This window comes from Sturnira hondurensis, unplaced genomic scaffold, assembly GCF_014824575.4.
Source record: "Sturnira hondurensis isolate 20B ecotype Veracruz unplaced genomic scaffold, ASM1482457v3 Scaffold0008196, whole genome shotgun sequence".
Taxonomy (NCBI): domain Eukaryota; kingdom Metazoa; phylum Chordata; class Mammalia; order Chiroptera; family Phyllostomidae; genus Sturnira; species Sturnira hondurensis.
In genome coordinates, this window is record NW_028080827.1 from 28,053,050 (window position 1) to 28,077,598 (window position 24,549).

General features: G+C 37.1%; 1 protein-coding gene across 3 annotated transcripts in view; it reads left to right on the top strand.

The window, feature by feature from the left end:
- ARID4A (AT-rich interaction domain 4A) overlaps window positions 1–23,706 on the top strand; it is a 62,084-nt gene extending 38,378 nt beyond the window's left edge. For all 3 annotated transcript variants that reach the window (XM_037054395.1, XM_037054396.1, XM_037054394.1), the window contains 9 exons: window positions 1,379–1,629; window positions 4,498–4,695; window positions 10,626–10,710; window positions 11,543–11,684; window positions 13,334–14,467; window positions 14,714–14,818; window positions 19,718–19,924; window positions 20,785–20,931; window positions 23,103–23,706. In XM_037054395.1, coding sequence (XP_036910290.1) covers window positions 1,379–1,629; window positions 4,498–4,695; window positions 10,626–10,710; window positions 11,543–11,684; window positions 13,334–14,467; window positions 14,714–14,818; window positions 19,718–19,924; window positions 20,785–20,931; window positions 23,103–23,206 — 2,373 coding nt within the window. In that variant the 3' untranslated portion in view covers window positions 23,207–23,706. The remainder of the gene's footprint in view (window positions 1–1,378; window positions 1,630–4,497; window positions 4,696–10,625; window positions 10,711–11,542; window positions 11,685–13,333; window positions 14,468–14,713; window positions 14,819–19,717; window positions 19,925–20,784; window positions 20,932–23,102) is intronic.
- Window positions 23,707–24,549: the final 843 nt, after the last annotated feature.

Consider the following 24,549-nt stretch of genomic DNA (forward strand, 5'->3'; position numbering starts at 1 on the left):
TTTAAAGAGCGCCTGCTCTATGCCAGGCGTTGTCTAGATCTGAGGATACAAAAGTAAGCATGGGCCAAAAGTCCCTTCCCCCATGGAACTTACAGTTTAGTTCTTTGTGATAAGAAAATAAATTTCCTCTCTTTTTACCTTTGAAGTTCAACTCATGTAATTACAGAAACATTTGTTATACTGGAGTAGTAATTGTGTTTTAGTGCTCCCTAACTGTTGGGTTTTTGTGCTCATTTTATTTCAAGTAGGCCAAAATCCCACCAGTGTGTGGAGGTTGACTTGAGTAGAATTTAGGGAATAATTACATGGCTCACCAGTTTTCTGGGTAGTTGAGCATACACCAGGAGGCTGGGTAGAGCTGCAGGGGTAGAACAGTACACTGTAGGTAGGCCCAGCGAGCCCTCCAGGTACTCAGTTCAAGAAATCAGTTCACTTTTTGGCCGTTGATATAATTCAGTACTTTTAAAATGTAGTCACAAAGAAACACGATGATAAAATAAATTTTCCCTTAGAATTAGAGGCCACAGAGCTTTTTAAAGTCCATAATTTTAGGGGGTTGATTTATTACTATTATTATTAACAACTTGTATCATTGACATTTAAATACTGCTTTTAAAACTTGTACTCAAGAAATATTAAGAGTGTGAGATAAATAATGAAGTGAACAAAGAATATTTTTCTTATTTTTTAAAGATTTTTTTTAAATGTACTGATCTCAGAGAGAGGAAGGGAGAGAGAAAGAGGAACACGGATTTGTTGTTCCACTTATTTATGCGCTTGTGGGTTACTTCTTGTGTGCTCCCTGCCTGGGGCTCAAACCCACAGATTTAGTGTATTGGGGCAGTGTTCTAACTGCCAAGCCAAGCCAAGGCCAAACATTTTTCTTTTTTTCTTTTTTTTAAAGATTTTATTTATTTATCTTAGAGGGGAAGGGAAGGAGAGAGGGAGAGAGAAAGAGAGAAAGATCAATGTATGGTTGTTTCTCATGCATCCCCTGCCAGGAACCGGGAACTGGCCTGCAACCCAGGCATGTGCCCTGACTGGGAATCGAACCGCGATCATGTGGTTCGCAGGCCCGCGCTCAATCCACTGAGCTACACCAGCCAGGGCCATTTTTCTTTTTTAAGTCGTCTGTAGCCAAGGGTCATAGTAGATCTGAACGTAATTAATTTACATGAGGTACTATTTTACTTTGAAGAGGAAGAGAAAAAAGTACACAAGAGTTGTCACTGTCATGTCTCAAGCCAGAGAGACTAGTCATTGCTATGAAGGTTTAAGAAAAAGGTACATTTTTCTGTTGTCGTCATCATCCCCCCTGCCACCCCACCTCCCCTGTAGTGATAGATAGCTATTTTAAAGCTTCTGTCCCCTCTACTAGGGACGAAGGAGAATTGCTAGAGATGCAAATTCTATTAAAAAGGAAATTGAAGAAGAGAAAATAGAAGACAAATTAAAAGATAATGAAACAGAAAATAAGGATGTAGATGATGACTATGAAACTGCAGAGAAAAAAGAAAATGAGCTCCTACTGGGGAGAAAAAATACACCAAAGCAAAAGGAGAAGAAAATTAAAAAGCAGGAGGATTCTGACAAAGACTCAGATGAAGAGGAAGAGAAAAGCCACGAGAGGTACATTATCTTATATTTGTTTCCAGAAGCACCTGTCTGGGGCACAGCGGCACTCTGCTCCTGCTTAGGTATTCAGGTTTGAGGGAATGTTTTCTTATTGGGACTTCCATTCCTCTTGTCTAATGAAGGTGAAACACATTGTGAAGATGATGTGTATCGCCTTTCGGAATTGGAGAATATACTGGTCGCACCATTTTAATAGCACTTGTGCCCTAAACAGTGGCCTCAAAGAAGGCTGCGTCACCCAGTCAAAAGAAAGGTCCTGCAGTTGACAGCAGGGAAGGGAGCTGGAGAAAAATGGAGGAAGTGGACAAGAGGAAACAGCGACAGCAAAAATTCCATTTTAAAAAAGGTACAATGTGGGAAAGCTAACAAACACATGGGTGCACAGTACTAGCAGATGTTTCTGTGTGTTAGCTTTATCTAAGACATTTTTCTTTTTCAAGTTACTGTATTAGATTAAGTGGCATGCACCCCTGATTCTTGTTTGGAAAATACGTTCTTGCCCCACATCACACCAAGCAATTGCAGCTTTTTAATGTCCATCCTGTTTGCTGTTTAGTGAAAACTTTATTTTTTCCCATGTATTATATACATGTTTGGGCTGAATTGACTTAAAAATAACCAATTAGACAGTCAATCCAGCTAGATCAAAGTAATATCCAACAGTGTTTAGTTGGCCATTTCTGTGTTGTCAAATAGATTTACTAATTTTTATATACTACTAAGAAATTTAATTCAGCAACAAAAGCATAACACATTTGTAATGTAAGCTCACCTCCTTAGTTATTTTTTCAATTATATTATATAACGCTAAGTTTTCTAGAAATTTGAGTTGTTGAGTAAAGTTTGGGAAGAGTGGCCTGCATTCATCTAGCAGCTAACATCCATCTGAAAGTTAACTATTGACAAAATATTTAGAAAAATAGGAATGATTGGTGAATGGGGGAGGTAAATTTTATGGTTCAGTAAAAGTAAGTACGGGAGCTATCCCAATTATATGTGAATTAGATTAGTGAATAAAGAAAGTTCTATAGTGAAATATAATTAAGATTGGGAAAAGTGGGAGGAAATAATTGGTGTTAAGTATAATGATATTTCAAATACTTGAACAGCAAAGGTAGGACCCACTTTAAAAGTAGGTCTTAATTATAGTTTGAAGATTTGTTAATAATAAGCATCAAAATATATAATACATAAAAATACATAAAAAGTTACAATATAAAATATGTGGGGCTTTTAAAAAAGATTTTATTTCTATATTTTTTAGAGATGGGGGAAGGGATGTGTGAGAGATTGGTTGCCTCTCTCACACCCCCAACTGGGGACCTAGTCTGCAGCCCAGGCATGTGCCCTAACCAGGAATCGAACCAGTGACCTTTCTTTCAGTTTGCAGAATGACAACCACCCACTGAGCCATACTAGTTAGGGCAAATATGTGGTTTTTAAAACCTTTATAATTGATATATAAATGGAGCAAATATTTTAAAGGAAATAAGAGACATATGCAAAAAATAAAAGTCCCTTTTTATTAAATAAAAACTGGATATATAGACAAACATAGTCTGTATTCTCATTCTATAGCAGAAATGGAAATGGGAGATGTTTCTATCTATAGAAACTTGTTTTAAGTAGTTTCTCTCTTAGTGTTTTGAAATTACTCTATCAGCATATAATTGGAAGGTAGCTACCTACCTTAGAGGAAAAAACATTCCCAAGGCAAATGGGTTGTCAGAGCTTTTCATGGCTGGTCCCCCAGTGGTTCCCAGAATAATACGCTATGTTTATTATAGATGACAGTGCCTCCTCTTAAGCAATTTTTTAATCCTCACCTGAGTACTCGTTGCTTTTAGAGAGAGGAAAAGGGAAGGAGAGAGAGATGGAGAGAAACATTCATGTGAGAGAAACATCAGTGGGTTTGCCTTTTGTCCCCCCCAGACCAAACCCTCAGCCTAAGCATGTGCCCTGACTGGAATGAAACCTGCAACCTTTCAGTTTATGGCATGATGCTCTAACCAAGTGGGCCTCACTGCCCAGGGCCCTTTTAAGTGTTTAATACTCTTGTGACAGTAGAATGGCTTTTGATGCAGATCTCTTCTGAATCTTTGCAGGGTTAACACAGAATGTTCATATGTAGAAATATTAAAAATATAATTGGACCACCCAGTGTGAATTTCCTTTGTAACTGATTATCAGAACAAAGAAAACTAATGGGAGATGAGTAAAAAGACAAAGCAATATAACATACACAAAGCTTTATTCTCTTGGTGCTCTCCCACAGTTTAATAAGTGACCTGATACTGAAATACTGTTTCTTTGTTAGGATGGGGAAACCTTTAAGACATAAACTAGTTTAAAAGATATGGTTATGCAAGTAGATAGCTCTTGTTCATTATTTTATCCACCAAAAAGTAGTTTCCTAAGAACCATTCTAAATTGTGTAGAAAGTAGTAATAAAGTAGATGTAAAACAGTTTAGTTGCAGGTTATAAACTCATTAGGTAATTTTTGCATGTAAGGTGACACTTGAGTAAGAATTCTAAAAACTTTTTCATAGCACATGGTTCTCATTTTGTTTTAACAAAAGCGATTTATTTGACTCCACATCATTATTAACTGTGATTTTTGACTGGCCTTTGAGAAGTCTGGATGTACTTCTGGTAAAGTGCACCTTGATACAGTAAATATATTCCTTAGTAAGTAGTCCATAAAAATCTTCTCCTTCTCCTCCTTCTTCTCCTCCTCCACTGACATGCTATTAAGGTAATCCTTAGGTTGTGACTATCTACATGTTGGAATCTTTTTGCATATATTAGTTTCTTTTCCATTAAGTTATTAGTAGCATTATCAATGTTATAACTTACTGCAGGGAAGAAACTGAAACCAAATGTGACTCTGAAGGGGAGGAAGATGAGGAAGACATGGAACCCTGCCTAACAGGAACCAAAGTGAAAGTAAAATATGGACGAGGGAAAACGCAAAAAATCTATGAAGCCAGTATTAAAAGCACTGAAATTGATGATGGAGAAGTTTTATATTTGGTACATTACTATGGATGGAATGTCAGGTAAGCAAGAATGTATTTTCTTACTACTGAAATTTCTCTCAGTGGTTCAAAAAGGTAAAATTAATGTTGTGAAGAACCAAAGCAAATGGTATATGTGTATTTACAAAGCACACCTTGTATCCTAATTTTCTAAGACTTCCAGTGTTCCCACTATTGTAGTAGTCATGTCAATACTTGCAGCCAAAAGTCACCTGGATCATGCCTGTAGTTTAACAAGTTGGATTTGTAACTCATTTGCAGTGAGGGAGAGTGTACAGCATGGAAGACTGTAGGGTGATTCAGTAAGAGCATGTTAAACAATTAGTTAAAGCCCAGGGCACCAGCTTTTGGAATAGCCATAGCCCAGAATTCTGTAAGAACATCCTACAGAACATGGACAAAGAGCCAGGACCATAGCTACCAACAGTGCAAGTGGTTTTTTGTTTTTTTACTTATGACTTTTATTAGAAATCAAAACTATGTCAAGCATTGTAATAATTCTAAATTGATTAATAATAAAAGTTACCTATAAGGAAAGAACACTAGACCAGTGTTAATGCTGTAAATTGGTAAAGAAGCTACAGTCAGGAAAGAAAGATGTTTGGTCATACTTGTGGTTTGGACGGTGTTCCTGTTTTTTCTTTGTTTATACTTGATTAGGGAGTGGTTTTGTTTTTGTCTTGATGCATCTTGGTCACATTGCAAGAATTGTCAGATGCTGATGGTCTGTGAAATGGTTTGTGTTCTACAGAAGATGGCAACCTAGATGTGATGTCACATCACCTCTGTAGCAACACCAGGGCCCTCCTGACATAACCAGGCTAGTTACTGAGTGTCAGGGACTATTTTTCTCTTTTTTAGAAATCCTTGTGTGTTTGATGCCAGAGACCTCCAAGGTTTCCCTGCATATTTAAGTGTTGTCTGTTATACCTGGATTCCCTCATCTCTAAATTGGGAAAGAAAAAGTACCTACTTTGTAGAGCTATTGTGAGAAATAGTAGTATTACCTACATTAACATATAAAGTGCTTAGAACAGTGCCTGGCACTTAGTAAGTGCTCAAGTAAATGTTAACTGTTGTTTGTTTTGTTTTTTAAAGAGTTTATTATTTTTAGAGAGAGGGGAAAGGAGGGAGAAAGGGAGAGAAACATCAGTGTGTGGTTCCCTCTCACATGACCCCAACTGGGGACCTGGCCCACAACCCAGGCATGTGCCCTGATGGGGAATTGAACTGGCGACCCTTTGGTTTGCAGGGCAGCACTCAACCTACTGAGCCACACAATCCAGGGCTGTTTGTTTGTTTGTTAAGTGAGGGACAGTTAGGTTTCTTTCATCTCACATCATTTTAAAAGAGTTTGCATTTATCACATATAAAAGATTTTAAAAGTATGGGGTTGTTGCATATAAACCTTTTTTCTTTTTTCTCAAACCAGTCCAAGCCCTTCATATTTCACATTTCTGCCAACATTAGAAACAAACTTAGTCTGTCTCGCTGTTTTTTGTTTTGTTTTGTTTTTAATTTTTTAAATTAATTTATTTATTTTAGAGAGATGGGGAAGGGGAGAAAAAAGAAAGGTATGTGCCCCAACTGGGAATCAAACCGGAGATGCTTTGGTTTGCAAGCCTGTGCTCAATCCACTGAGCTATACCAGCCATGGCTGTTTTTTATATATATACATGTTGTTGAGTTCAAGGGGGAAGGACTACTTTTTTTAAAATATTTTATTGATTATACCATTACAGTTGTTCTATTCCCCCCCTTCATTCCCTTCCACCCGCACACTCCCTCCCCCACCATTCTCCCCCCCTTAGTTTATAACCATGTGTCTCAAGTTCTTTAGATTCTATATTTCCCCCACTATTCTCGCCCTCCCCCCTATCTATTTTCTACCTACCATCTATGCTATTTTCTGTGCCTTCTACCCCCTTCTCCTCCTCCCACCCCCCTGTTTCTAACCCTCCATGTGTTCTTCATTTCTATGGTTCCACTCCTGATCTAGCTGTCCTCTTGGTTTGCTTTTGTTTTAGGTGTGGTTGTTAATAACTGTGTGTTTGCTGTCCTTTCACTGTTAATATTTTTCATCATCTTTCTCTTATATAAGTCCCTTTAGCATTTCATATAATAAGGGCTTGGTGATGATGAACTCCTTGAACTTGACCTTATCTGAGAAGCACTTTATCTGTCCTTCCATTCTAAATGAAAGTTTTGCTGGATAAAGCAATCTTGGCTGTAGGTCTTTGGATTTCATGACTTGGAATACTTCTTTCCAGCCCCTTCTTGCCTGTAAGGTCTCTTTTGAGAAATCTGCTGACAGTCTGATGGGTACTCCTTTGTAGGTGACTGTCCCCTTATCTCTTGCTGCTTCTAGGATTCTCTCCTTCATTTTAGTCTTGGCTAATGTAATTATGATGTGCCTTGGTGTGTTCCTTCTTGGGTCCAACTTCTTTGGGACTCGCTGAGCTTCCTGGATTTCCTGGAAGTCTATTTCCTTTGCCAGACTGGGGAAGTTCTCCTTTATTATTTGTTCAAATACGTTTTCCACTCGTGGCTGTTTCTTTCCCCCTTCTGGTACCCCTATAATCCGGATGTTGGAACGTTTAAAGATGTCCTGGAGGTTCCTAAGCCTCTCCTCATTTTTTTGAATTCTCATTTCTTCATTCCTTTCTGGTCGGATGTTTCGTTCTTCCTTCTGGTCCATTCCATTGATTTGAGTCCCAGTTTCCTTTCCATCGCTATTGGTTTCCTGGACATCTCTCTTCATTTCAATTAGTTTAGCCTTCTTATGTTCCTCTAATTTGTGACTGTAATCTACCAATTCTGTGAGCATCCTGATAAATAGTATCTTAAATTGGGCTTCTAAGAGGCTGGCAATCTGTTGTTCACTTAGAGTTATTGGCTCTGGGACTTTGAGTTCCTCTTGCGCCATCTTTTGGGCTCTTCTGCCTGTTAAGTAGCAGGATCGGAGCCCTAGGTTTTCACCAGAGCAGGGCAACTCAGTCGCTGGGTTGTGACGTTGTATGTGGGGGCGGGGTCAAAGAGGGACAATGGCTTCCCTCTGCCACCGCTGCCTCGACCCCCACCGGCACCACAGCCACCACTGTCACCAGGCCCACGTGTTTCATTCCACTGCACTCGAGTGTGCCACCGCTGTCAGCCCTCCACCACTGGGTTCGTCCCCTGGGGCCTGCGTGGTCCGTCTCACTGTGCGCGAATGTGGGACCGCAGTCAGTCTGTCCCACACCCCGACTGGTTCCGGGCTGCCTGCTTGCCTAGGTCGGGGGATCTGTCCTGCCCGACCCAGCTCCGCTGCTGGTTCCGCCTCTCTTACCGTCTCGTTGAACGGTTCGTAGTTGTCGGACTTCCGTATAATTCCGTGTTCTGGTCTTTGGGTGTGTCCTAGTTCTCCAAAACTTTTGTTGTAGTCAAACTTGGTTGTGGGATAAGGCACAGTGTTTCCACCTATGCCTCCATCTTGGCGGAAATCTGGGGAAGGACTACTTTTACCAGCTTTGAGTAACTATCTTTGTAGGTACAGCATATTAGAATCTTTTTTCCTTAGATTCTGTTCCATTCACACTCATCCATTCTCACTTACCATTAATGTGTGTCTGTTCTTCTGTTTGGCTTTCTAGAATTTGCCCTTGCTGTCATCCCTCTTCCTCATCTGTTTAATGTTTTGCTGTATCACTCTTCTCAATAGGCATTTTATCATGTGCTCACATTCTTCCTAACTAGCTAAGCTCCTAAACATTTACTTAACTGGTTACTGAGCTAGTTCATGGTATTTTGTTATATTTCCATACTCCTAAAAGCTGGTATAATTCGTACCAGTTCATTGACATTGAGCCACTATAGTTTGTAGAAAATCTGGTTGCATATCTAACTCAAGGTTGCGTGTAAAACTGTGAGGAAAGTCCTGCTCTTTAGTCAAGAAATCTTCAGACCACCCTTGGTTGGCAGTATTAATGCTGGGAGTTCCTAGGTGACATACCATCGTGACCAGGACCAGGTATAGTCCAGATCAGACTTGTACTGCTTCCTTCCGCCATTTATCTTTGCTTGCTTGCTTGCTTGCTTGCTTGCTTGCTTGCTTGTTTTGAGCCTGGTGCTTCTTGGTTGTCTGATATGTCCTATGAAATTTAAAAATTGGGCAGAGTTACTCTGTTAGTAACAGAGTTCCTGTGTTAGCCCTGGGCTAGATATACAATAACCCTCTTACTGCATTTACCAGACTGACTTGGTTTTACTGTATGTCTGTCTGTCACACCAGACTGCAAATTGCATGAGAGCAAGGGCCTTCCTTGTCCTCTCTGTTATTCTCTCCATACTTCTGCATCTTAGGTAGGCCCTCAGTAAATGTCCAAATGAATGAATACTTCTAAATACATTCAGAATGTACAGATACTTAGCCTGGCAAAATGAAGATAATGGATTGATCCGGGAGGAGATGGTTTTGAGATAGTTTTCAAACCATAGTATAAGTAATCATGGTACTATGTTCAGCAAAACTTGTGGGTATTGGAACCATGTCCTTGCTTTGTGTTACAAAATAAGGGTATGGTTTGCATTCACATGATACAGAGCAAGTGCAAAGCAAGGACTGCCCTATAGTCTTTTGCTTAAATGTTCAGATTTTAGATTTTGATAGAGCTCTACAAATACTTGGATATTTATATAATGTGAGAACTGTTCTATTTAGTTCTAAAAGTTTAACTTCTTATTTGCCCCTAATTAGTAACTTGGGCTGACTATATTGAATTGAAAAGTGAGCCCTAGCTGGTGTAGCTCAGTGGACTGAACGCGAGCCTGTGAACCAAACAACAGTGATTCAATTCCCAGTCAAGTCACATGCCTGGGTTGCAGGCCGGTTCCCAGCAGAGGATGCACAAGAAGGAACTATGCATTGATATTTCTCTCCCTCTCCCCTTCCCCTCTAAAGATAAATAAATAAAATCATTTTTAAAAAAGGTTTAAAAAAAGAAGAAATTGAAAAGTGATGTCAGTAGCCTTGGCTGGGTGGTTCAGTCGTTTGGAGCACCCTTACATGCACCAAAGGGTTGCAAGTTCTATCCTGAGTCCAGGCACCTACCTAGGTTGTGGGTTCAATCCCTGGTTCAGGTGTGTGTGGGAAACAACCAATTGATGTTTCTGTCTAACATCATACTTCTCTCTCTCAAAAATCAATAAATGTATCCTCAGGCTATGTTTCTCTCTAACATTGATGTTTCTCTCACTTTTTTTTTCTCTCTCTACCTACCTTCCTCTCTCTAAAATCAGTAAACATATCCTCAGGTGCAGATTTTTTTAAAAAGCTTTTTTAAAAGTGATGTCAGGATTTCGGAAAAAGGTATTGGGGATATAAGGAGTTTTCAGCTTGATCTAAACAGAATAAACTTGGATAAAGAAAATGAAATATCTCTAAAAATGTCAGAGTCTTGTTGGTGATATAGTTCAGAATAAAATTTTACCAGAAGTAGTAGAGGTTAGAGAATTCTGTGAGGAAGAGCATTGAAAAGGACTTCATAAAATACATTGGGAACTGATATTACAAGTTTGAATTTACCTGACTTATCTTTAAATTATTTGGTAAATAAAATGATTTCCAGCACAGAATTGGTTTATTTCATTAAGTTCAAATCTGTGGGAGTTATAGAAAACAAAGCAGTTCGCGTGGTCTTGAATCTCTTTAGAATGTGCTTTACCTAGCTCTCCCTTTAAGCCTGTTTACTCTCAGAAATTGTCTTGTTTCACCTTATTGGTGGCAGGTACACAGAGCTCCTCGCTAGTACAGTGGCTGGCACACGTTACCAGCAAATCAGCCCCGTGCCCTTCACATTTCTGCCAACACTAGAAACAAGCTATTTAGTTTATGCTACTCTTGTTTTTAATTTGATGAACACATTTCAAATATGGTCTTATTGTAAATTTTTAAATATATTTTTTATTTTAAGGTATGATGAATGGGTGAAGGCTGACAGGATAATCTGGCCTTTGGACAAAGGTGGACCAAAGAAAAAACAGAAGAAAAAAGCTAAAGTAAGTTCACAGATTTGTATCATTTATGATAGGTCCAGGAATTATTCATATTTGTGTTTTCTAAATCTTGTTTCCTCACTGTAATAATCATATTGATTCTTTTAAGGTAATTGTGGTTTTTCTCTCTTATAAACCAGAAGCTAAAAAAAAGTGAAAAAATGTAAACACATTAACACGTTGTTTCAGGAAAGATGAAAACCAGTGAGTGACTCCTGGGACATAGGCTTTAAACTGAAATGCCTATAGCGGCTGGAGTGTAGACAGAGGGGAATTATGTCTGATCGTGACCAGCACGAAGACGTGTTCTCATCTAGAGAGGATGGGGCTAAACACTGTTGTGGGATGCAATCAGGGTTGCCAGGTTTTAGGATTTTTCCACACGTTTTTAAAAGTGTGCAATCTGATTTTTATTTGTTGGAATCTAATACTAAATTTTAAAGCACATACCTGCTGGCCAGCTGTATCCTCATCCACACCCTCAGTTTTCAGCCTTTGCTGTAGAGTCACTTAATGTGTTGTCTATTTTATGGTAGATATCTTTCTTCTCCTCAGGGAATAATAGGGGGAGGCAGTGCCGAGTGGTTGTATAGCTTTGTAACGCCCTGACTCTGACCTTCACAATTACAATCGCAGTGTTGCATAGTGTAGACCATCATATTGATATAAGTAAAAAATGTTAACAAACTATTTGTTTATAATTTTTCTGTAAGCACAGATTAGGAATTCACATATAAAATATCTACATTTCTTGACTTCTAGTTTTCCTTGGAGAAGTAGAATGTCCATTTTTCATAAGGAATGCTCTTCTCTCCTATATTTTGTTGTTATCCAGAATAAAGAAGAGAGCGAAAAAGATGAAAAGAGGGAGGAAGAGAGGCAGAAGTCAAAACGGGGACGACCTCCTTTAAGATCCACCCTTTCGTCAAACATGCCATATGGTTTGTCTAAGACTCCAAACAGTGAAGGAAAATCAGGTACCAGAAGCGCTCACAGCAGTGTGGCAGACCGCTCATCGCTGTCGAATAGAATGGAGGGTGCACAGTTTAGAGGATCACTGATTTTTCTAAAAACCAACATAGATAATAAAATGTCAGTTGTGTGAGACTGGTAGAAAGTTATCTAAGTTTTTAATCTCATATATAACTTAAACTAAAATTTTATTTGAATAAAATGTTTATTTTAGTATATTGTGATTACTTAAAACTTAGTGATGTTTTACTTTAATTTAGAATACCTTTTTTTGTAATAGACATACTCTATTTTAAATAGAGGATGGGTTGACAAGCCATGCATCCAGCTGTGTGCTGCACTGTCCTTCAAAGCATGCACCAGTGTCTCTTGTAATTCAGTGCTGTCCCCTAGGATCTTTCAGCAAAGCTGAGACTGTGTTGCTTAGAGAGAGCAAAAACTAATGTGGTATGGAAATGTTTCGTGATGAGTTAACAGGTGAACATAATTTATTCTGCTTTTACTCACTTTTTGCCCACTTTTCTATCTTTGTATTTTTTCCCATGTAATTTAAGAAACATTAAATAGTTGCCTTATAAAAATTTCCCTTCCTTCAAGGAAAAAGTTATTTTGAACCTACAGGATTGCTATTTGTCCATAGGATGTTTGCTTGTATGCACATTAGAAAAGGGCATTCTTCTTCCTCTTTACTGCCATCTGCTGGAAGGTTGCCATATTATATAAATGCAAGATACCCACAAAGTGAAAGATGCTCTCTTGCATGCCATGCCCTTGTGCAGTGTACCACCCGCAAAACTATATATAGTAGTCTTGCTAAACTAAAGAAGTTGTTTTTTTAATCCGAGAACAAATGAATTTTTAATTCTGTATATGGTAAAATCACAAAATAAAAACTGTGTACCTTTTCATTTACAAAATACCGTTAAGTAAGTTTACCCTTTTGAACTCATTTAGAATGTAAGCAGCATGTGAGCTGAATTTTTATATTTTACAGCTCCTATACAGTCTTAAAACTCTACTTGATCTTAATTTAAAACTTACCTGACTTAAAGTGAAAGATTTCTTTTGCAAAATGGTAGATAGCCTATACTTCCATGTCTCTTAATCAGAAGAGTATTTAAAATTTTGAGAATTCAGATTGCTCCTTTTGTGTATCTCCTTTCCAGAATTATTTTAAGTAGAATGTCAGATTCCTTTCTAAGGACACAAAATGGCCATCACATCTATTAATCACTACCTACTAGATCTCAGCCCTGGCTGGTGTAGCTCAGTGGATTGAGCGCGGACCTGCGAACCACACTGCCTACTAGATCTCAGACCAAACCACTTTACGATGTCATAGCTCAGCACTAGTCCTTTGCATTTTCTAAGGAGTATCATAGCCTAAATATGATACTGGTGAAAATTGCAAGATAGCTCTTTTACAGAATTACAATAGTAATACTTTCTATGTAACATATTCTTACATGAAGCTTAACTTGAAATCTTCTTCCCCCCACATTTTTTGCTCAAGTGTATGATTTATTTTATATCAGAAATTTCTATAGGGAGGTATTCAAGGTACATGATTAAGAGTTTTGTCTTTGGCAGAATTTTTATTATAAAATTATATTGGTAATTAAGATAGAAACCTTTGTGACATTTCCTCTTGCAGACTCTTGTTCATCTGATAGTGATACAGAAGACCTTTTAGAAAAGAATTTGGTGACTGAAGAACTTTCTCCTGATATTAAAGAAGAACTAGAAAAAAACAAAAATTTAAGCGATAAACTAGATGAAGAAAATCCAAAGATTGCTGCACATATATTAAAGGAAAATGAAAGGACTCAAATGCACCCTTTAGAGACCCTGAAGTTAGATGTTGGAGAGAATGAACAAATAGTACAGATTTTTGGAAATAAAGTAGAACAAGTAGAAGACATTAAGAAAGAGGCAGAAAAATCTCCTAAAGGAAAGGGAAGACGAAGCAAGACAAAAGATCTTTCTTTAGAAATTATAAAGATTTCTTCGTTTAGCCAAGATGAAGCAGGAAGTGAACCTCATATAGAAACTCACAGTCTAGACTTTCCTTCATTAGACAATAAAAACTTTCCTGCTGCTGCTGAAAATGAAATTGACCAATGTGCAAAAGAAAAAAAGCTGAAACGGAAAATACTGGGACAGTCATCACCAGAGAAAAAAATAAGAATTGAGAATGGAGTGGAGATGGTAAATAGCATATCTCAAGAAAGGACCAGTGATTGTATTGCATCTGAGGGGACAAAAAACTTAAATTTTGAACAACATTTTGAAATAGAAAATGAAGGAATGCCATCATTAATAGCAGAGTCAAACCAATGCATCCAAGAACTGACTAGTGAGAAATCTGATAGTCGAGCTGAAGAAACTATAAATACTCCACTGAAAGAAGAAGAGGATGCAATGCCTCTGATTGGGCCTGAAACCCTGGTTTGCCATGAAGTAGATTTGGATGATTTGGATGAAAAGGACAAGACCAGTATTGAGGATGCTGTAGTGGAAAGCTCCGAATCTAACTCTCTTGTTTCTATTCCACCTGCCCTCCCTCCTGTAGTACAGCATAACTTTTCAGTAGCTTCACCCCTTACTCTCAGTCAAGATGAGTCTCGAAGTATAAAAAGTGAGAGTGACATAACCATTGAAGTTGATAGTATTGCTGAAGAATCTCAAGAAGGCCTCTGTGAGAGGGAATCAGCAAATGGGTTTGAAGCCAACATTGCCTCTGGTACCTGTAGTATAATTGTTCAAGAAAGAGAGATCAGAGAGAAGGGTAAGGACTTTATAGGGAGAAAATTAGACTTTATATTGAAGCCAAAAATTAGTAAATGAACTCTTGATTTGTAAAGTACTCTTTCCTCTTCCTTTCCTTCCTTTCCTTTTTTCCAACTTTCCTTCCTCTCTTCATTCCCTCTTCCCCCACCCATTTAAAAATGTATACATAGAAATTTATGTAGACAGGCGAATAAATATACTTGCTATGGACTTTTCAGGATCTCTCTCTTTCCCCTTATTTCAGGTCAGAAAAGACCAAGTGATGGAAATAGTGGATTATTGGCAAAAAAACAAAAGCGTATCCCAAAGCGAACAAGTGCTGTAGCCAAAAATGAAAAAAATGGAACAGGTTGGTGCTTTTCAATGCTGGTTTTAGTACACTGTTAATATTTTCAGCAGTTTGTTAGCTTGATCATTTGTGTCAGTTTAAAAATAAACTTGGTTTATTATGTTCTGAAATAGCAGTTTTTCCATTAATTTTTAATCTGAAGCTCTTGTCAGTTTTATTTAGAGTTGGGATAGCTATGATTATTTTTATGCCTATTTTTTGTATTTTTTTAGGTAAAGTAGTTTAATATTACAGGAACATTTGGGAAACTTGAATGAAAGAAGAACAACATTTGCTGTAATGGTGAAAGCAGATTAAGTTTACATTTCTAAATGGAATTTTTTTGTAGAAAACCTTACTCATAAATGATACAGTAATTTCAAAACATGGAGAAATAAAATTTTCACTTGAAAAACAAGTAAATTGATATGAATAGATTACATAAAAAACAGACTTCTGTACAGTAAGGAATAAAATTAAGTTATAGAATATAGTAGAAATAAAAACATGGTTGATTTTGACAAATTAAACTTTTACCTTCAAAACCTGCCTTCATACAAGTTTGAAAGTGAAATTCTAGGTTATAGTGTGGATATGTGCCAAAAAAGGAGCATATAATTTATATAAGATAAAGGGCATTTCAGTTCTCAGTTGCCATTATTTGGCTGAAGAGTACAGAGGACTAGAGTATTGAGAAAGAGTAATGGGAGATGAGACTAGAAAGGTAGCAGGAACTACAAAGGGAAAATGAGTAACCTTATAGTGGGTAAGACTGGTGGACACCACCTTAGAAGATCAAAGTGAACACCACTAATAATGGGACAAATTGAAATCATGTAACACCTGACAGGCTGCAACACGAACGTAGTAGTACATCAGTGATTTCCTCGCAAAGACGCATAATCTGAATATAATCCTTACAAACCATTAACAAATTCAAACTGAAGGATATTCTATAAAATAACTGGCCTGCAATTTAAAAATTTGTCAAAGTCATGAAAATCATGACCTTGATTTCCAGATTGAAGGAGACTTAAGAGATGTGACAACTAAATGCAGTATATGATTCTCACCTGTATCCTGTTGCTGTAAAAGGACACTATCAGGTCAAATAGAGAAACAGGCATGGGGTCTGAGGATTAGACGATGGTAATATATTTGTGCTCACTTCCTGGTTTTGGTGGTTGTATTATGGTTCTGTAGGAGTGTGGTGGTTTTTCAAACAGATAGCCACAAATTTGTTGATATTCTTCCTTTCAAGCAACAAACCCTAATTCCCTTCCCTTTAGTGTGGGGCTGAATTTAGTGATTTACTTCTAACAAAGTGGAAGTGATAGAACATGATTTCGGAGAGTAAGTCCTAAAAAGCACTGCAGATTCCTGCATGCTCATCCTTGGATAGCTTCATCAGGGAGAAGTTAGCTGTCTGTTGCGAGAACACTCAGTCAGGCTATGAAGAGGCCCGTGTTGTGAGGAACTGCGCATATCCTGCCAACAGTGAACAAGAAACCACGGCCACATAAGTAAGTCACCTTGGAAGCTTGTCCTCCAGCTCCAGTCAAGTCTTTAGAACCACAGCCTCAGCTAACAGCTTGGCTGCAGTCTCACAAGATATCCTAAGCCAGACCACACAGACAAGCTACTCCCAGATTCTGACCCTCAGAAACTGTGAGCTATTAAGAATTCTGGCCAAGATGGAGGCATAGGTAGACACACTTTGCCTCCTCACACAACCAAAAAGACAACAACAGATTCAAAAACAAAAAATAATCAGAATGACCAGAAAATCAAACTGTATGGAAGTCTGACAACCAAGGAGTTAAAAAAGAAACATTCATTCAGATTGCTAGGAGGAGCAGAGATGGGCACCTGAGGCAGAGAGGACATGTAGCAAGGCAGTGGCTGGCGTACCAGTGAAATAAGGAAAAATATACAGGGAACCAACAGTGAAAGGAAGGAAACTGGGACTCAACAATTTGGACTAGAAGGAAGAAATTAACATTCAGCCAGAACAGAATGAAGAAGCAAGAATTCAAAAAAAAAATGAGGAGAGGCTTAGGAACCTCTGGGACAACTTTAATTTTTCCAACATCCAAATCATAGGGGTGTCAAAAGGAAACAAGGAAGAGCAGGAAGTTGAAAACTTATCTGAAAACATAATGAAGGAGAACTTCCCCAATCTAACAAAGGAAATAGACTTCCAGGAAATCCAGGAAGCTCAGAGAGTCCCAAAGAAGTTGGACCCAAGGAAGCATCACAATTACATTACCCGAGGTTAAAAATGAGAGAATCTTAAAAGCAGCAAGAGAAAAGGAGACAGTTACCTACAAAGGAGTTCCCATAAAACTATCACCAGATTTCTGGAAAGAAACCTTACAGGCAAGCAGGGGCTGGAAAGAAGTATTCCAAGTCATGAAAGGCAAGGACCTACATCCACGATTACTCTATTCAGCAAAGCTTTCATTTAGAATGGAAGGGAAGATAAAAGTGCTTCCCAGATAAGGTCAAGTTAAAGGAGTTCATCATCACCAAGCCCTTACTATATGAAATGTTAAAAGGACATAACTAAAGAAAAGAAGAAGATCAAAACTATGAACATTAAAATGACAACAAACTCAAAACTATCAACAACTGAACCTAAAAAGAAACAAGTAAAACAAACTAAGGAAACAAGTAAAACAGAATCAGAGAAATGGAGATCACATGAAGGGTTATCAACGGGGTGGGGGAGAGGGAAAGAGTGGGAAAAAGTACAGAGATTAAGTAGCATAAATGGTAGGTACAAAATCAACGGGGAGGTTAAGAATAGTATGGAAAATGAGAAGCCAAATATATGTACAACCTATGGACATGAACTAAGGGGGTATGCTGGTGGGAGGGGGGTGCAGAGCAGAGGGGAATAAAAGGGAAAAAATGGGACAGTTCTAATAGCATAATTAATAAAATATATTTTTTTAAAAACTATTGGTAATTTTAAGCTAAGATTTGGGGTAATTTGTAGATAACTAACACAGGAGAATATTCTAGTTTCTAAGGAGAAAAACTTTTTTTGCCAACTGTCCTTACAACTTTTTTGTAAGTTTGAAGATTGAAGGCAGAAAGGAAACAGATCAGTTTTACTTTTTGGAGAGAGTCTTTGTCTTAACTAAGACAGTGAAAGAAGGAATTAATTGAAAAAATTTGAGATATAAAATCACAAAGACTCAATTATAAATAGGAGGAATTGGTTAACTGACATGGAATACAGGTATACCAGCGGGTTGTTGGGAGACTAACAGGCATTGTTGTGTTAGAGGTACCAGTGTTAGGAAAATTGGGGCCTGGAGCTCAGAAGAAAGTCTATTTTTAGAAGGTAGCTGTCAAAGTATTACAAGATAAGATTGCTGTCGGAGTAAAATGAGAAGAAAAGGTAAAAGTACAACATAGGAAATAGTAATGTTGTCATAACTGTATAGAGCTAGATGGGTACTGGAAATATTAAGGGAACACTTTGCAAAGTAGGTGATTGTGTAACTACTAAGCTTTTAGCCTGAAACTAATACAAAATAATATTGAATGTGAATTGTAATTGAAAAACGAAGAAAAAGGACCAGTAGAAGTATACAGGGTATCGCTTTATATGGGATAGCCAGGAAGACTAGAGTAGAAACTGATTGGTGGTGATAAATGAAAATCAGTAAACATTAGTAGATTTGAATAAGAAAAAGTTTCATATGCTATAGAATATTCACTGGGATTAAAGTACAGGGTCTGGCAGAAGTGATGCCTGCTTGAGTGTGGTTGGTAGGGTAATGCTATTAATATCGGTGTAATAATTTATAGTTTTCATTTGAACATTTCACCTAAAATGTCATATGTAGTTTGCTTGCGTGTGATAGTGTTGTGTTACAGAATTATGTACATGCTGATGATTTTGTGATATAAAGGGGCATTATTTTTGCCGGACTCTGTATATTCATTGTTTGGGACCCTAACAGTAGCACAGTGATGTCATCAGAAGGTATGGAAATCTGGATGACAAAGAATTTTTTGAAGAAATTTGACCCTAAAGAGAAGGAAGAAGGTGCCAGCTAAAGGTTTTCCTCTCCTTCCTCCCTCTTCTAAGGGTAGGAAACATCTAAGCAAGTTTGTAGATTCTGAGAAAAGAAGTTGAAGATAAAAGAAGTTGGCTAATTGACATTAGGAATTTCAGAGAAGTATGTGGTTTTAAGAGTAGCTGAAGAGATTATCTTGGCCAGAAACTCTTTTTGAGGCCAAAAAAGGGGCAGTACGGACAGATACAGGTAGGGGAGGAGCTGTAAAATTGCACGTATAACCCTCAACTTTGTCTTTTCAGTAAAAAACAAGATTTGCTTTTGAGAGTGGGTAGGGTGGAAATAGAGTATAGAGTTTGAAAAACACAAAATGGAGAATTCTAATTTGTTATTAAGTGAAAACTGAAAGCATCTCTAAGTACAAATTTGGTGAGGATGCACAGAGTTGCAAACGAATACCTGCTCACATTGTTTTATGGGTCACAGGCCATGCGTGCGTCAGGGTCTTTTAGGTAGTTAGGTTTCTGCTCTTTTAGGTAGTTAGGTTTCATTTTAAACGTAATGGGGCATACCATGTATATAGTTTTATAACTTTGCTTTTTCATTTAAGAGTATAGGATATTTTGTCATTTTTGTTCTCATGAACTTGCTCATTGTTTTTAACCACTTAAAGTATTCAATAATATAAAATTTCTAACCATTTTCCTATTGATAAGCACTTAAATTTTCTTTGTTTCCTTCTTTTTCTTTCTTTTTTACTGTTAAAAACTTTGTGCATTTTGCACTTACTTCCATAGGATACCAAAACTTGTGATTGCTGGGTCTGTTGCATGTTGATATTTGAGATTTTTATAATTTATAATCTGTGTGCATTTTTTTATTCTAGGACAAAGCAGTGATAGTGAAGATCTTCCTGTCCTAGACAATTCAAGTAAATGTACCCCAGTAAAACATCTTAGTGTATCTAAGCCACAGAAGCTTGCACGATCTCCTGCAAGAATATCCCCTCACATCAAAGATGGAGAAAAAGATAAACATAGAGAAAAACATCCGAATTCATCCCCTAGGACATATAAGTGGAGCTTTCAACTCAGTAAGAAACTTATAGAAACCTTGAATGTATATTGTAATGCAGTATATACCTTAAAATGTCAAAGGAATTCTCTGGCTGGTGTGGATCAGTGGCTTGAGCACCAGCCTGTGAACCAAAAGGTCATCGGTTCAATTCTTAAACTAGGGCACATGCCTGGGTTTCAGGCCAGGTCCCCATTTGGGGGCATGTGACAGGTACCTGATTGATATTTCTCTCACACATTGATATTTCTTTTCCTCTCTCCCTCCCTTCTTTCTCTATAAATAAGTAAATAAAGTCTAAAAAATTTTTTTTTAATGTCAGAGGAGTAATGATTAGCAAGTTCATTTATTTAGGTTTCCAAATATTGTCTTACCAATAAATCATCACTCATTACTTTAAATACAAATCCATGTCTTTTCATAATACTAACTTGATAAACATTCACTGGAAGAATTATTTCTAATTATGAAATAAGATGTAGGATTTACATAAATCAGTGAAACTAGAACATCCTTTCTAGTGTGGACAATTGAAAATAAATAAATGAAACCATCAATGTGAAGAAACAATTTCAATAAGTAACTACAGTTATAGATCAGAGTTGCTATGTGTTGATGTTTTCTTTTGTTTTTCTGATCATTTAAATAATCAAGTAATGTTTAGTAAAAATAATCAAGTAATATTTAGTGTAGAAATATTGGGATATATAAGGAAATCTTACTTGAATTTAATTAGTGTCTTCCTTGTTACAGAGACTTATTAGCTTAATATGATTGGTTTTAATAAACCAAAGGTTTTAATAATTTATGAGTTGGACTTCTGATAAAACTGCCATAATTTTTCTGGATTATTTTAAAATGCTAATTTTTCCCTTTTAGATGAATTAGATAATATGAACAGTACAGAGAGAATTTCTTTTCTCCAAGAAAAACTACAGGAAATCAGAAAATATTACATGTCTTTGAAGTCTGAAGTTGCGACTATTGACAGGAGGAGAAAAAGATTAAAAAAGAAAGACAGAGAAGGTAATCTGATTATAATTGTTTTCCCTCTGTTTTCAAATATACTATTATTTTAGAAGATTTAGGTTTGTCACTCCTAGAATATAGTATACATTTATTGTTTTTTGATTCCTAGTATTTTCTTCGTTGCTGTTATTGAGGTGACCCAACAACTGAATTAATCAGAGTGACACTCCTGAAAGACACTTTGAACTGTTTTACAAAATGTGTGATTTTACTAAATGTGGTGGGTTCTCAAGAACAGCTTACTCTGAATTCACTCTTTGCTCAACATTTACTGGTTGCCTGTTATTAGGCACTATATTTGCTATGAAGAGGTTCACCAAAACAAATAGGCATATGGTTTATCCTTGAGATTATGTTTTTGGGGTAGTCATTTCCTAAGCAACTACCATATAAGATAGTTCAGATGAACAATATTAATGCATACATACCATGTGCTGGGCCCTCTTCTAGGTGGTCAAAGTATGAAGGTGAATGAGATCCAGACTCTGCTCTCAAAGATATTAAAGTTTAGTAGGACATTGGGTGATGTGGGTCTCAAGAGTGATATTAACAAGTTTAGAATTCCGTAGAAGGATAGATTTTACTCTGGACTGATCATGGAGACAGTAGTGTCTGACCTAGACCTTAAAATTCTGTAGGGTTCCTGGCTGGTGTGGCTCAGTGGATTGAGCATGGGCCTGTGAAGCAAAGGGTCACGGGTTCGATTCCCAGTCAGGGCACATGCCTGGGTTGCAGGCCAGGTCCCCGGTGGGGGGCATGTGAGAGACAACCACACATTAATGTTTCTCTGCCACTGTTTCTCCTTCCCCTCCCTTCCCCCCTCTCTAAAAATAAATAAATAAAATATTTTTAAAAAATTCTATAGGGTTAACTTCTAGTTAAATATCGGCATGTAAAATGACAGTAAGGAAAATCAAAAGCCCCATACCTACAAAGACAGGAAAAAGGGACAGCAAACTGTGAGAGATAAGAATTGTCAACAGCTTATCTTTTGGAAGGTGAGGAGCAGATAACCATTGTAATTGTCATGGTAGATAAGGGAAGGCTAAAACCACAGTACCAGATAGGAAGGCTTCTGTGTACAAAAAGACAGAAAACAAAGTATACAATGAGAATAAAAAGGAACTTGTGGAATAAAGCAGATGATGCGCCATATAAAGATACCAAACTACAATTAATATCCAGAGATACAGGGAAAATACTCTAATCTTGAAACAAGAATATGGTATTAGTAGAATTCAGAGAATAACACAAATCTATTCAAATTACAAAATACGATTGCAGTGGCTGGGTGGTTCAGTTGGTTGGGGCGTCATCCCGTGCACCAAAAGGTGTCAGGGTCAGTTACCCGTCAGGGCACATACCTAGGTTCTGGTTCGATTCCTTGTTGGGGTACCTACAGTACAGAAGGCATCCAGTCCATGTTTCTCTGTCATACCAACATTTTCTTTTCCTTTCCTCTCCTCTCTTCCCCTGTCTTCTCTAAAAATCAATAAACATATCCTTGGGTGAGGATTTAAAAAATATATATGCTATACATGTATGTGTGTATATCACATATATATCCTATATGATATATAACAGGATATATATGTATATTATAGTAGGAATTTTTACAAATGTAATGGAAGTGATAGACAGCAAGGTTAAAGAATCCCAAAAGAAGATCAAAAAGAGGATAGGTGAAAAGAATGAGAAGTATTGGATCTGGTCAGGAAATTCAATTTCTAAATCATAGGATTTGATACCTGCCTAGAAAACTTCTGTTACCTACAGCAGTATTGTGTCCATCAGCTGTACTGGGACAGGACAAAGATAGGAGGCCAGTGATTAGCTGGTTATGGGAAATTCTCTGGTTGATCTTGTTTCTGATTTGGGGCAAGGTGAATTCCTTCCAGGGATCTTTCAAGAAGGAATTTTAAGAATCTGTCTCTTTAATCTTCAAATTTTATGGCATGTTTTTTTGAACTGAGTGACTTTACTGACCGGAGACTAATTCAGTTCACTTGAGCCAGACAAGATTTTTGCTGACAGTTTGTTACTTCTTCATGTGGCATTTAAGATGATGATAACTGAAGTGAATAATGTCAAGGTTTTCTAATTTGCCAGTGCCTGGGTACCTTTGCATGACAGCTTTTGAGTCTAATATAATTGTTTTGATTCCACAGTGTCTCACGCAGGAGCCTCCATGTCATCTGCGTCATCAGACACTGGAATGAGTCCTTCATCATCATCTCCCCCCCAAAATGTACTTGCTGTAGAATGCAGGTGATATTCATTTTCTCTGCCTTCCCAGCAGTTTGCTGCCATGGACATAAATCCCCAAATCCTGAAATACAGCCACAGAAAGCACTCAACTGGTTTGATATTGCTAAGTATATCCTGTCTACTCTTCCAGGCTGGATTGTATCTATTCCCTTCTTTTCTTTTTTCTGTTGCAAAAAAAAAAAATAAGCTGATTAATAACTGAAGGTTAGGCCGCCTGCATATTTTTCATATTTTTTCCTCAAAATTTTTTTCATTATTTTGTGAAGATAGAAAACGGGCACTTAGCAAATTTGAATTTGTATAGTAAAGTTTCAGGTGTTAATAGAAATCATAGACAAGTGCACATGAAAAATATCAAAATATTATCCAGCTGAATAGTTACTGTTGCACTTTCACTAAGATGTGTTTGAACACTTGGTGAGTAGGGGGTTTATGTTATATGTGTTTTTTTATTGTCATTTTTGGGTTTTTTGTTGTTTCGTGTTTTTTTGTTTTTTGTGGGGTTTTTTTTGTTTTTGTTTTTTTGTTTTTTGGTTTGTTTTTTTTGGTTGTTTTTTTTTTTTTTTTTTTTTAGTTTTTTTTTTTTTTTGTGGAAGCACTTGCTATTTAGAACTGCCAAAGTATATGTTCAGCAGTGTGCCCAGGCTTAAAGGTGTAAATGGGACAAAATACATTGTGAAAGGAAGTGTAGTTGACTGAAAACTACAGTTGTAATAAGTCTTCCACTTTTTATAGTATTTTTGAGCACACAATTATGCAAATATTTTAATGTTTATTAATGTTTACAGTGGAATTGTGAATAAGTTTTCAGTGGACTATCTTATCCCTTGACAAAAATATTTTGTCTTTTTTCTATGTAATTTCAGAGTTTTTATTTTGTTACAAAAATACAAAAATGAAATATATAACAACAATGAAGTTATTTAACAAGATTTCTAAAGCTGAAAATTTTGTGTAAAATAAGGTATTATCTTGCAACTTGTTAAATATATTTATTCAGACATTGGATGTTGTATTTTTATGTATTTTTTAAAATATTAATAAAATTGAAAAAAAGAAAATTGTAGGTTAATTCACTCTTTGGATGACAATAGCTCCAGCTGTCCCTCTTCCAGGAGGCTGCGCCCAGCAGCTGTGCCTGTGTTGAAGGGAGCCTGTCTCAGTCCTCCCAGCCGTACAGAACTATGAATGGGCGTCTGGATCATTAAAGTGTGTCCTCCTTTAGACACTTTGGCAGTCCTAGTATTTAAACTGTTTTGAGGATCAGATTTTTGGTTGCCCTTAAGATACTTTGTCACAGTTTTTATTTTTGCTATACTGCCGAACAAATTTATATCTCCCAAAGTT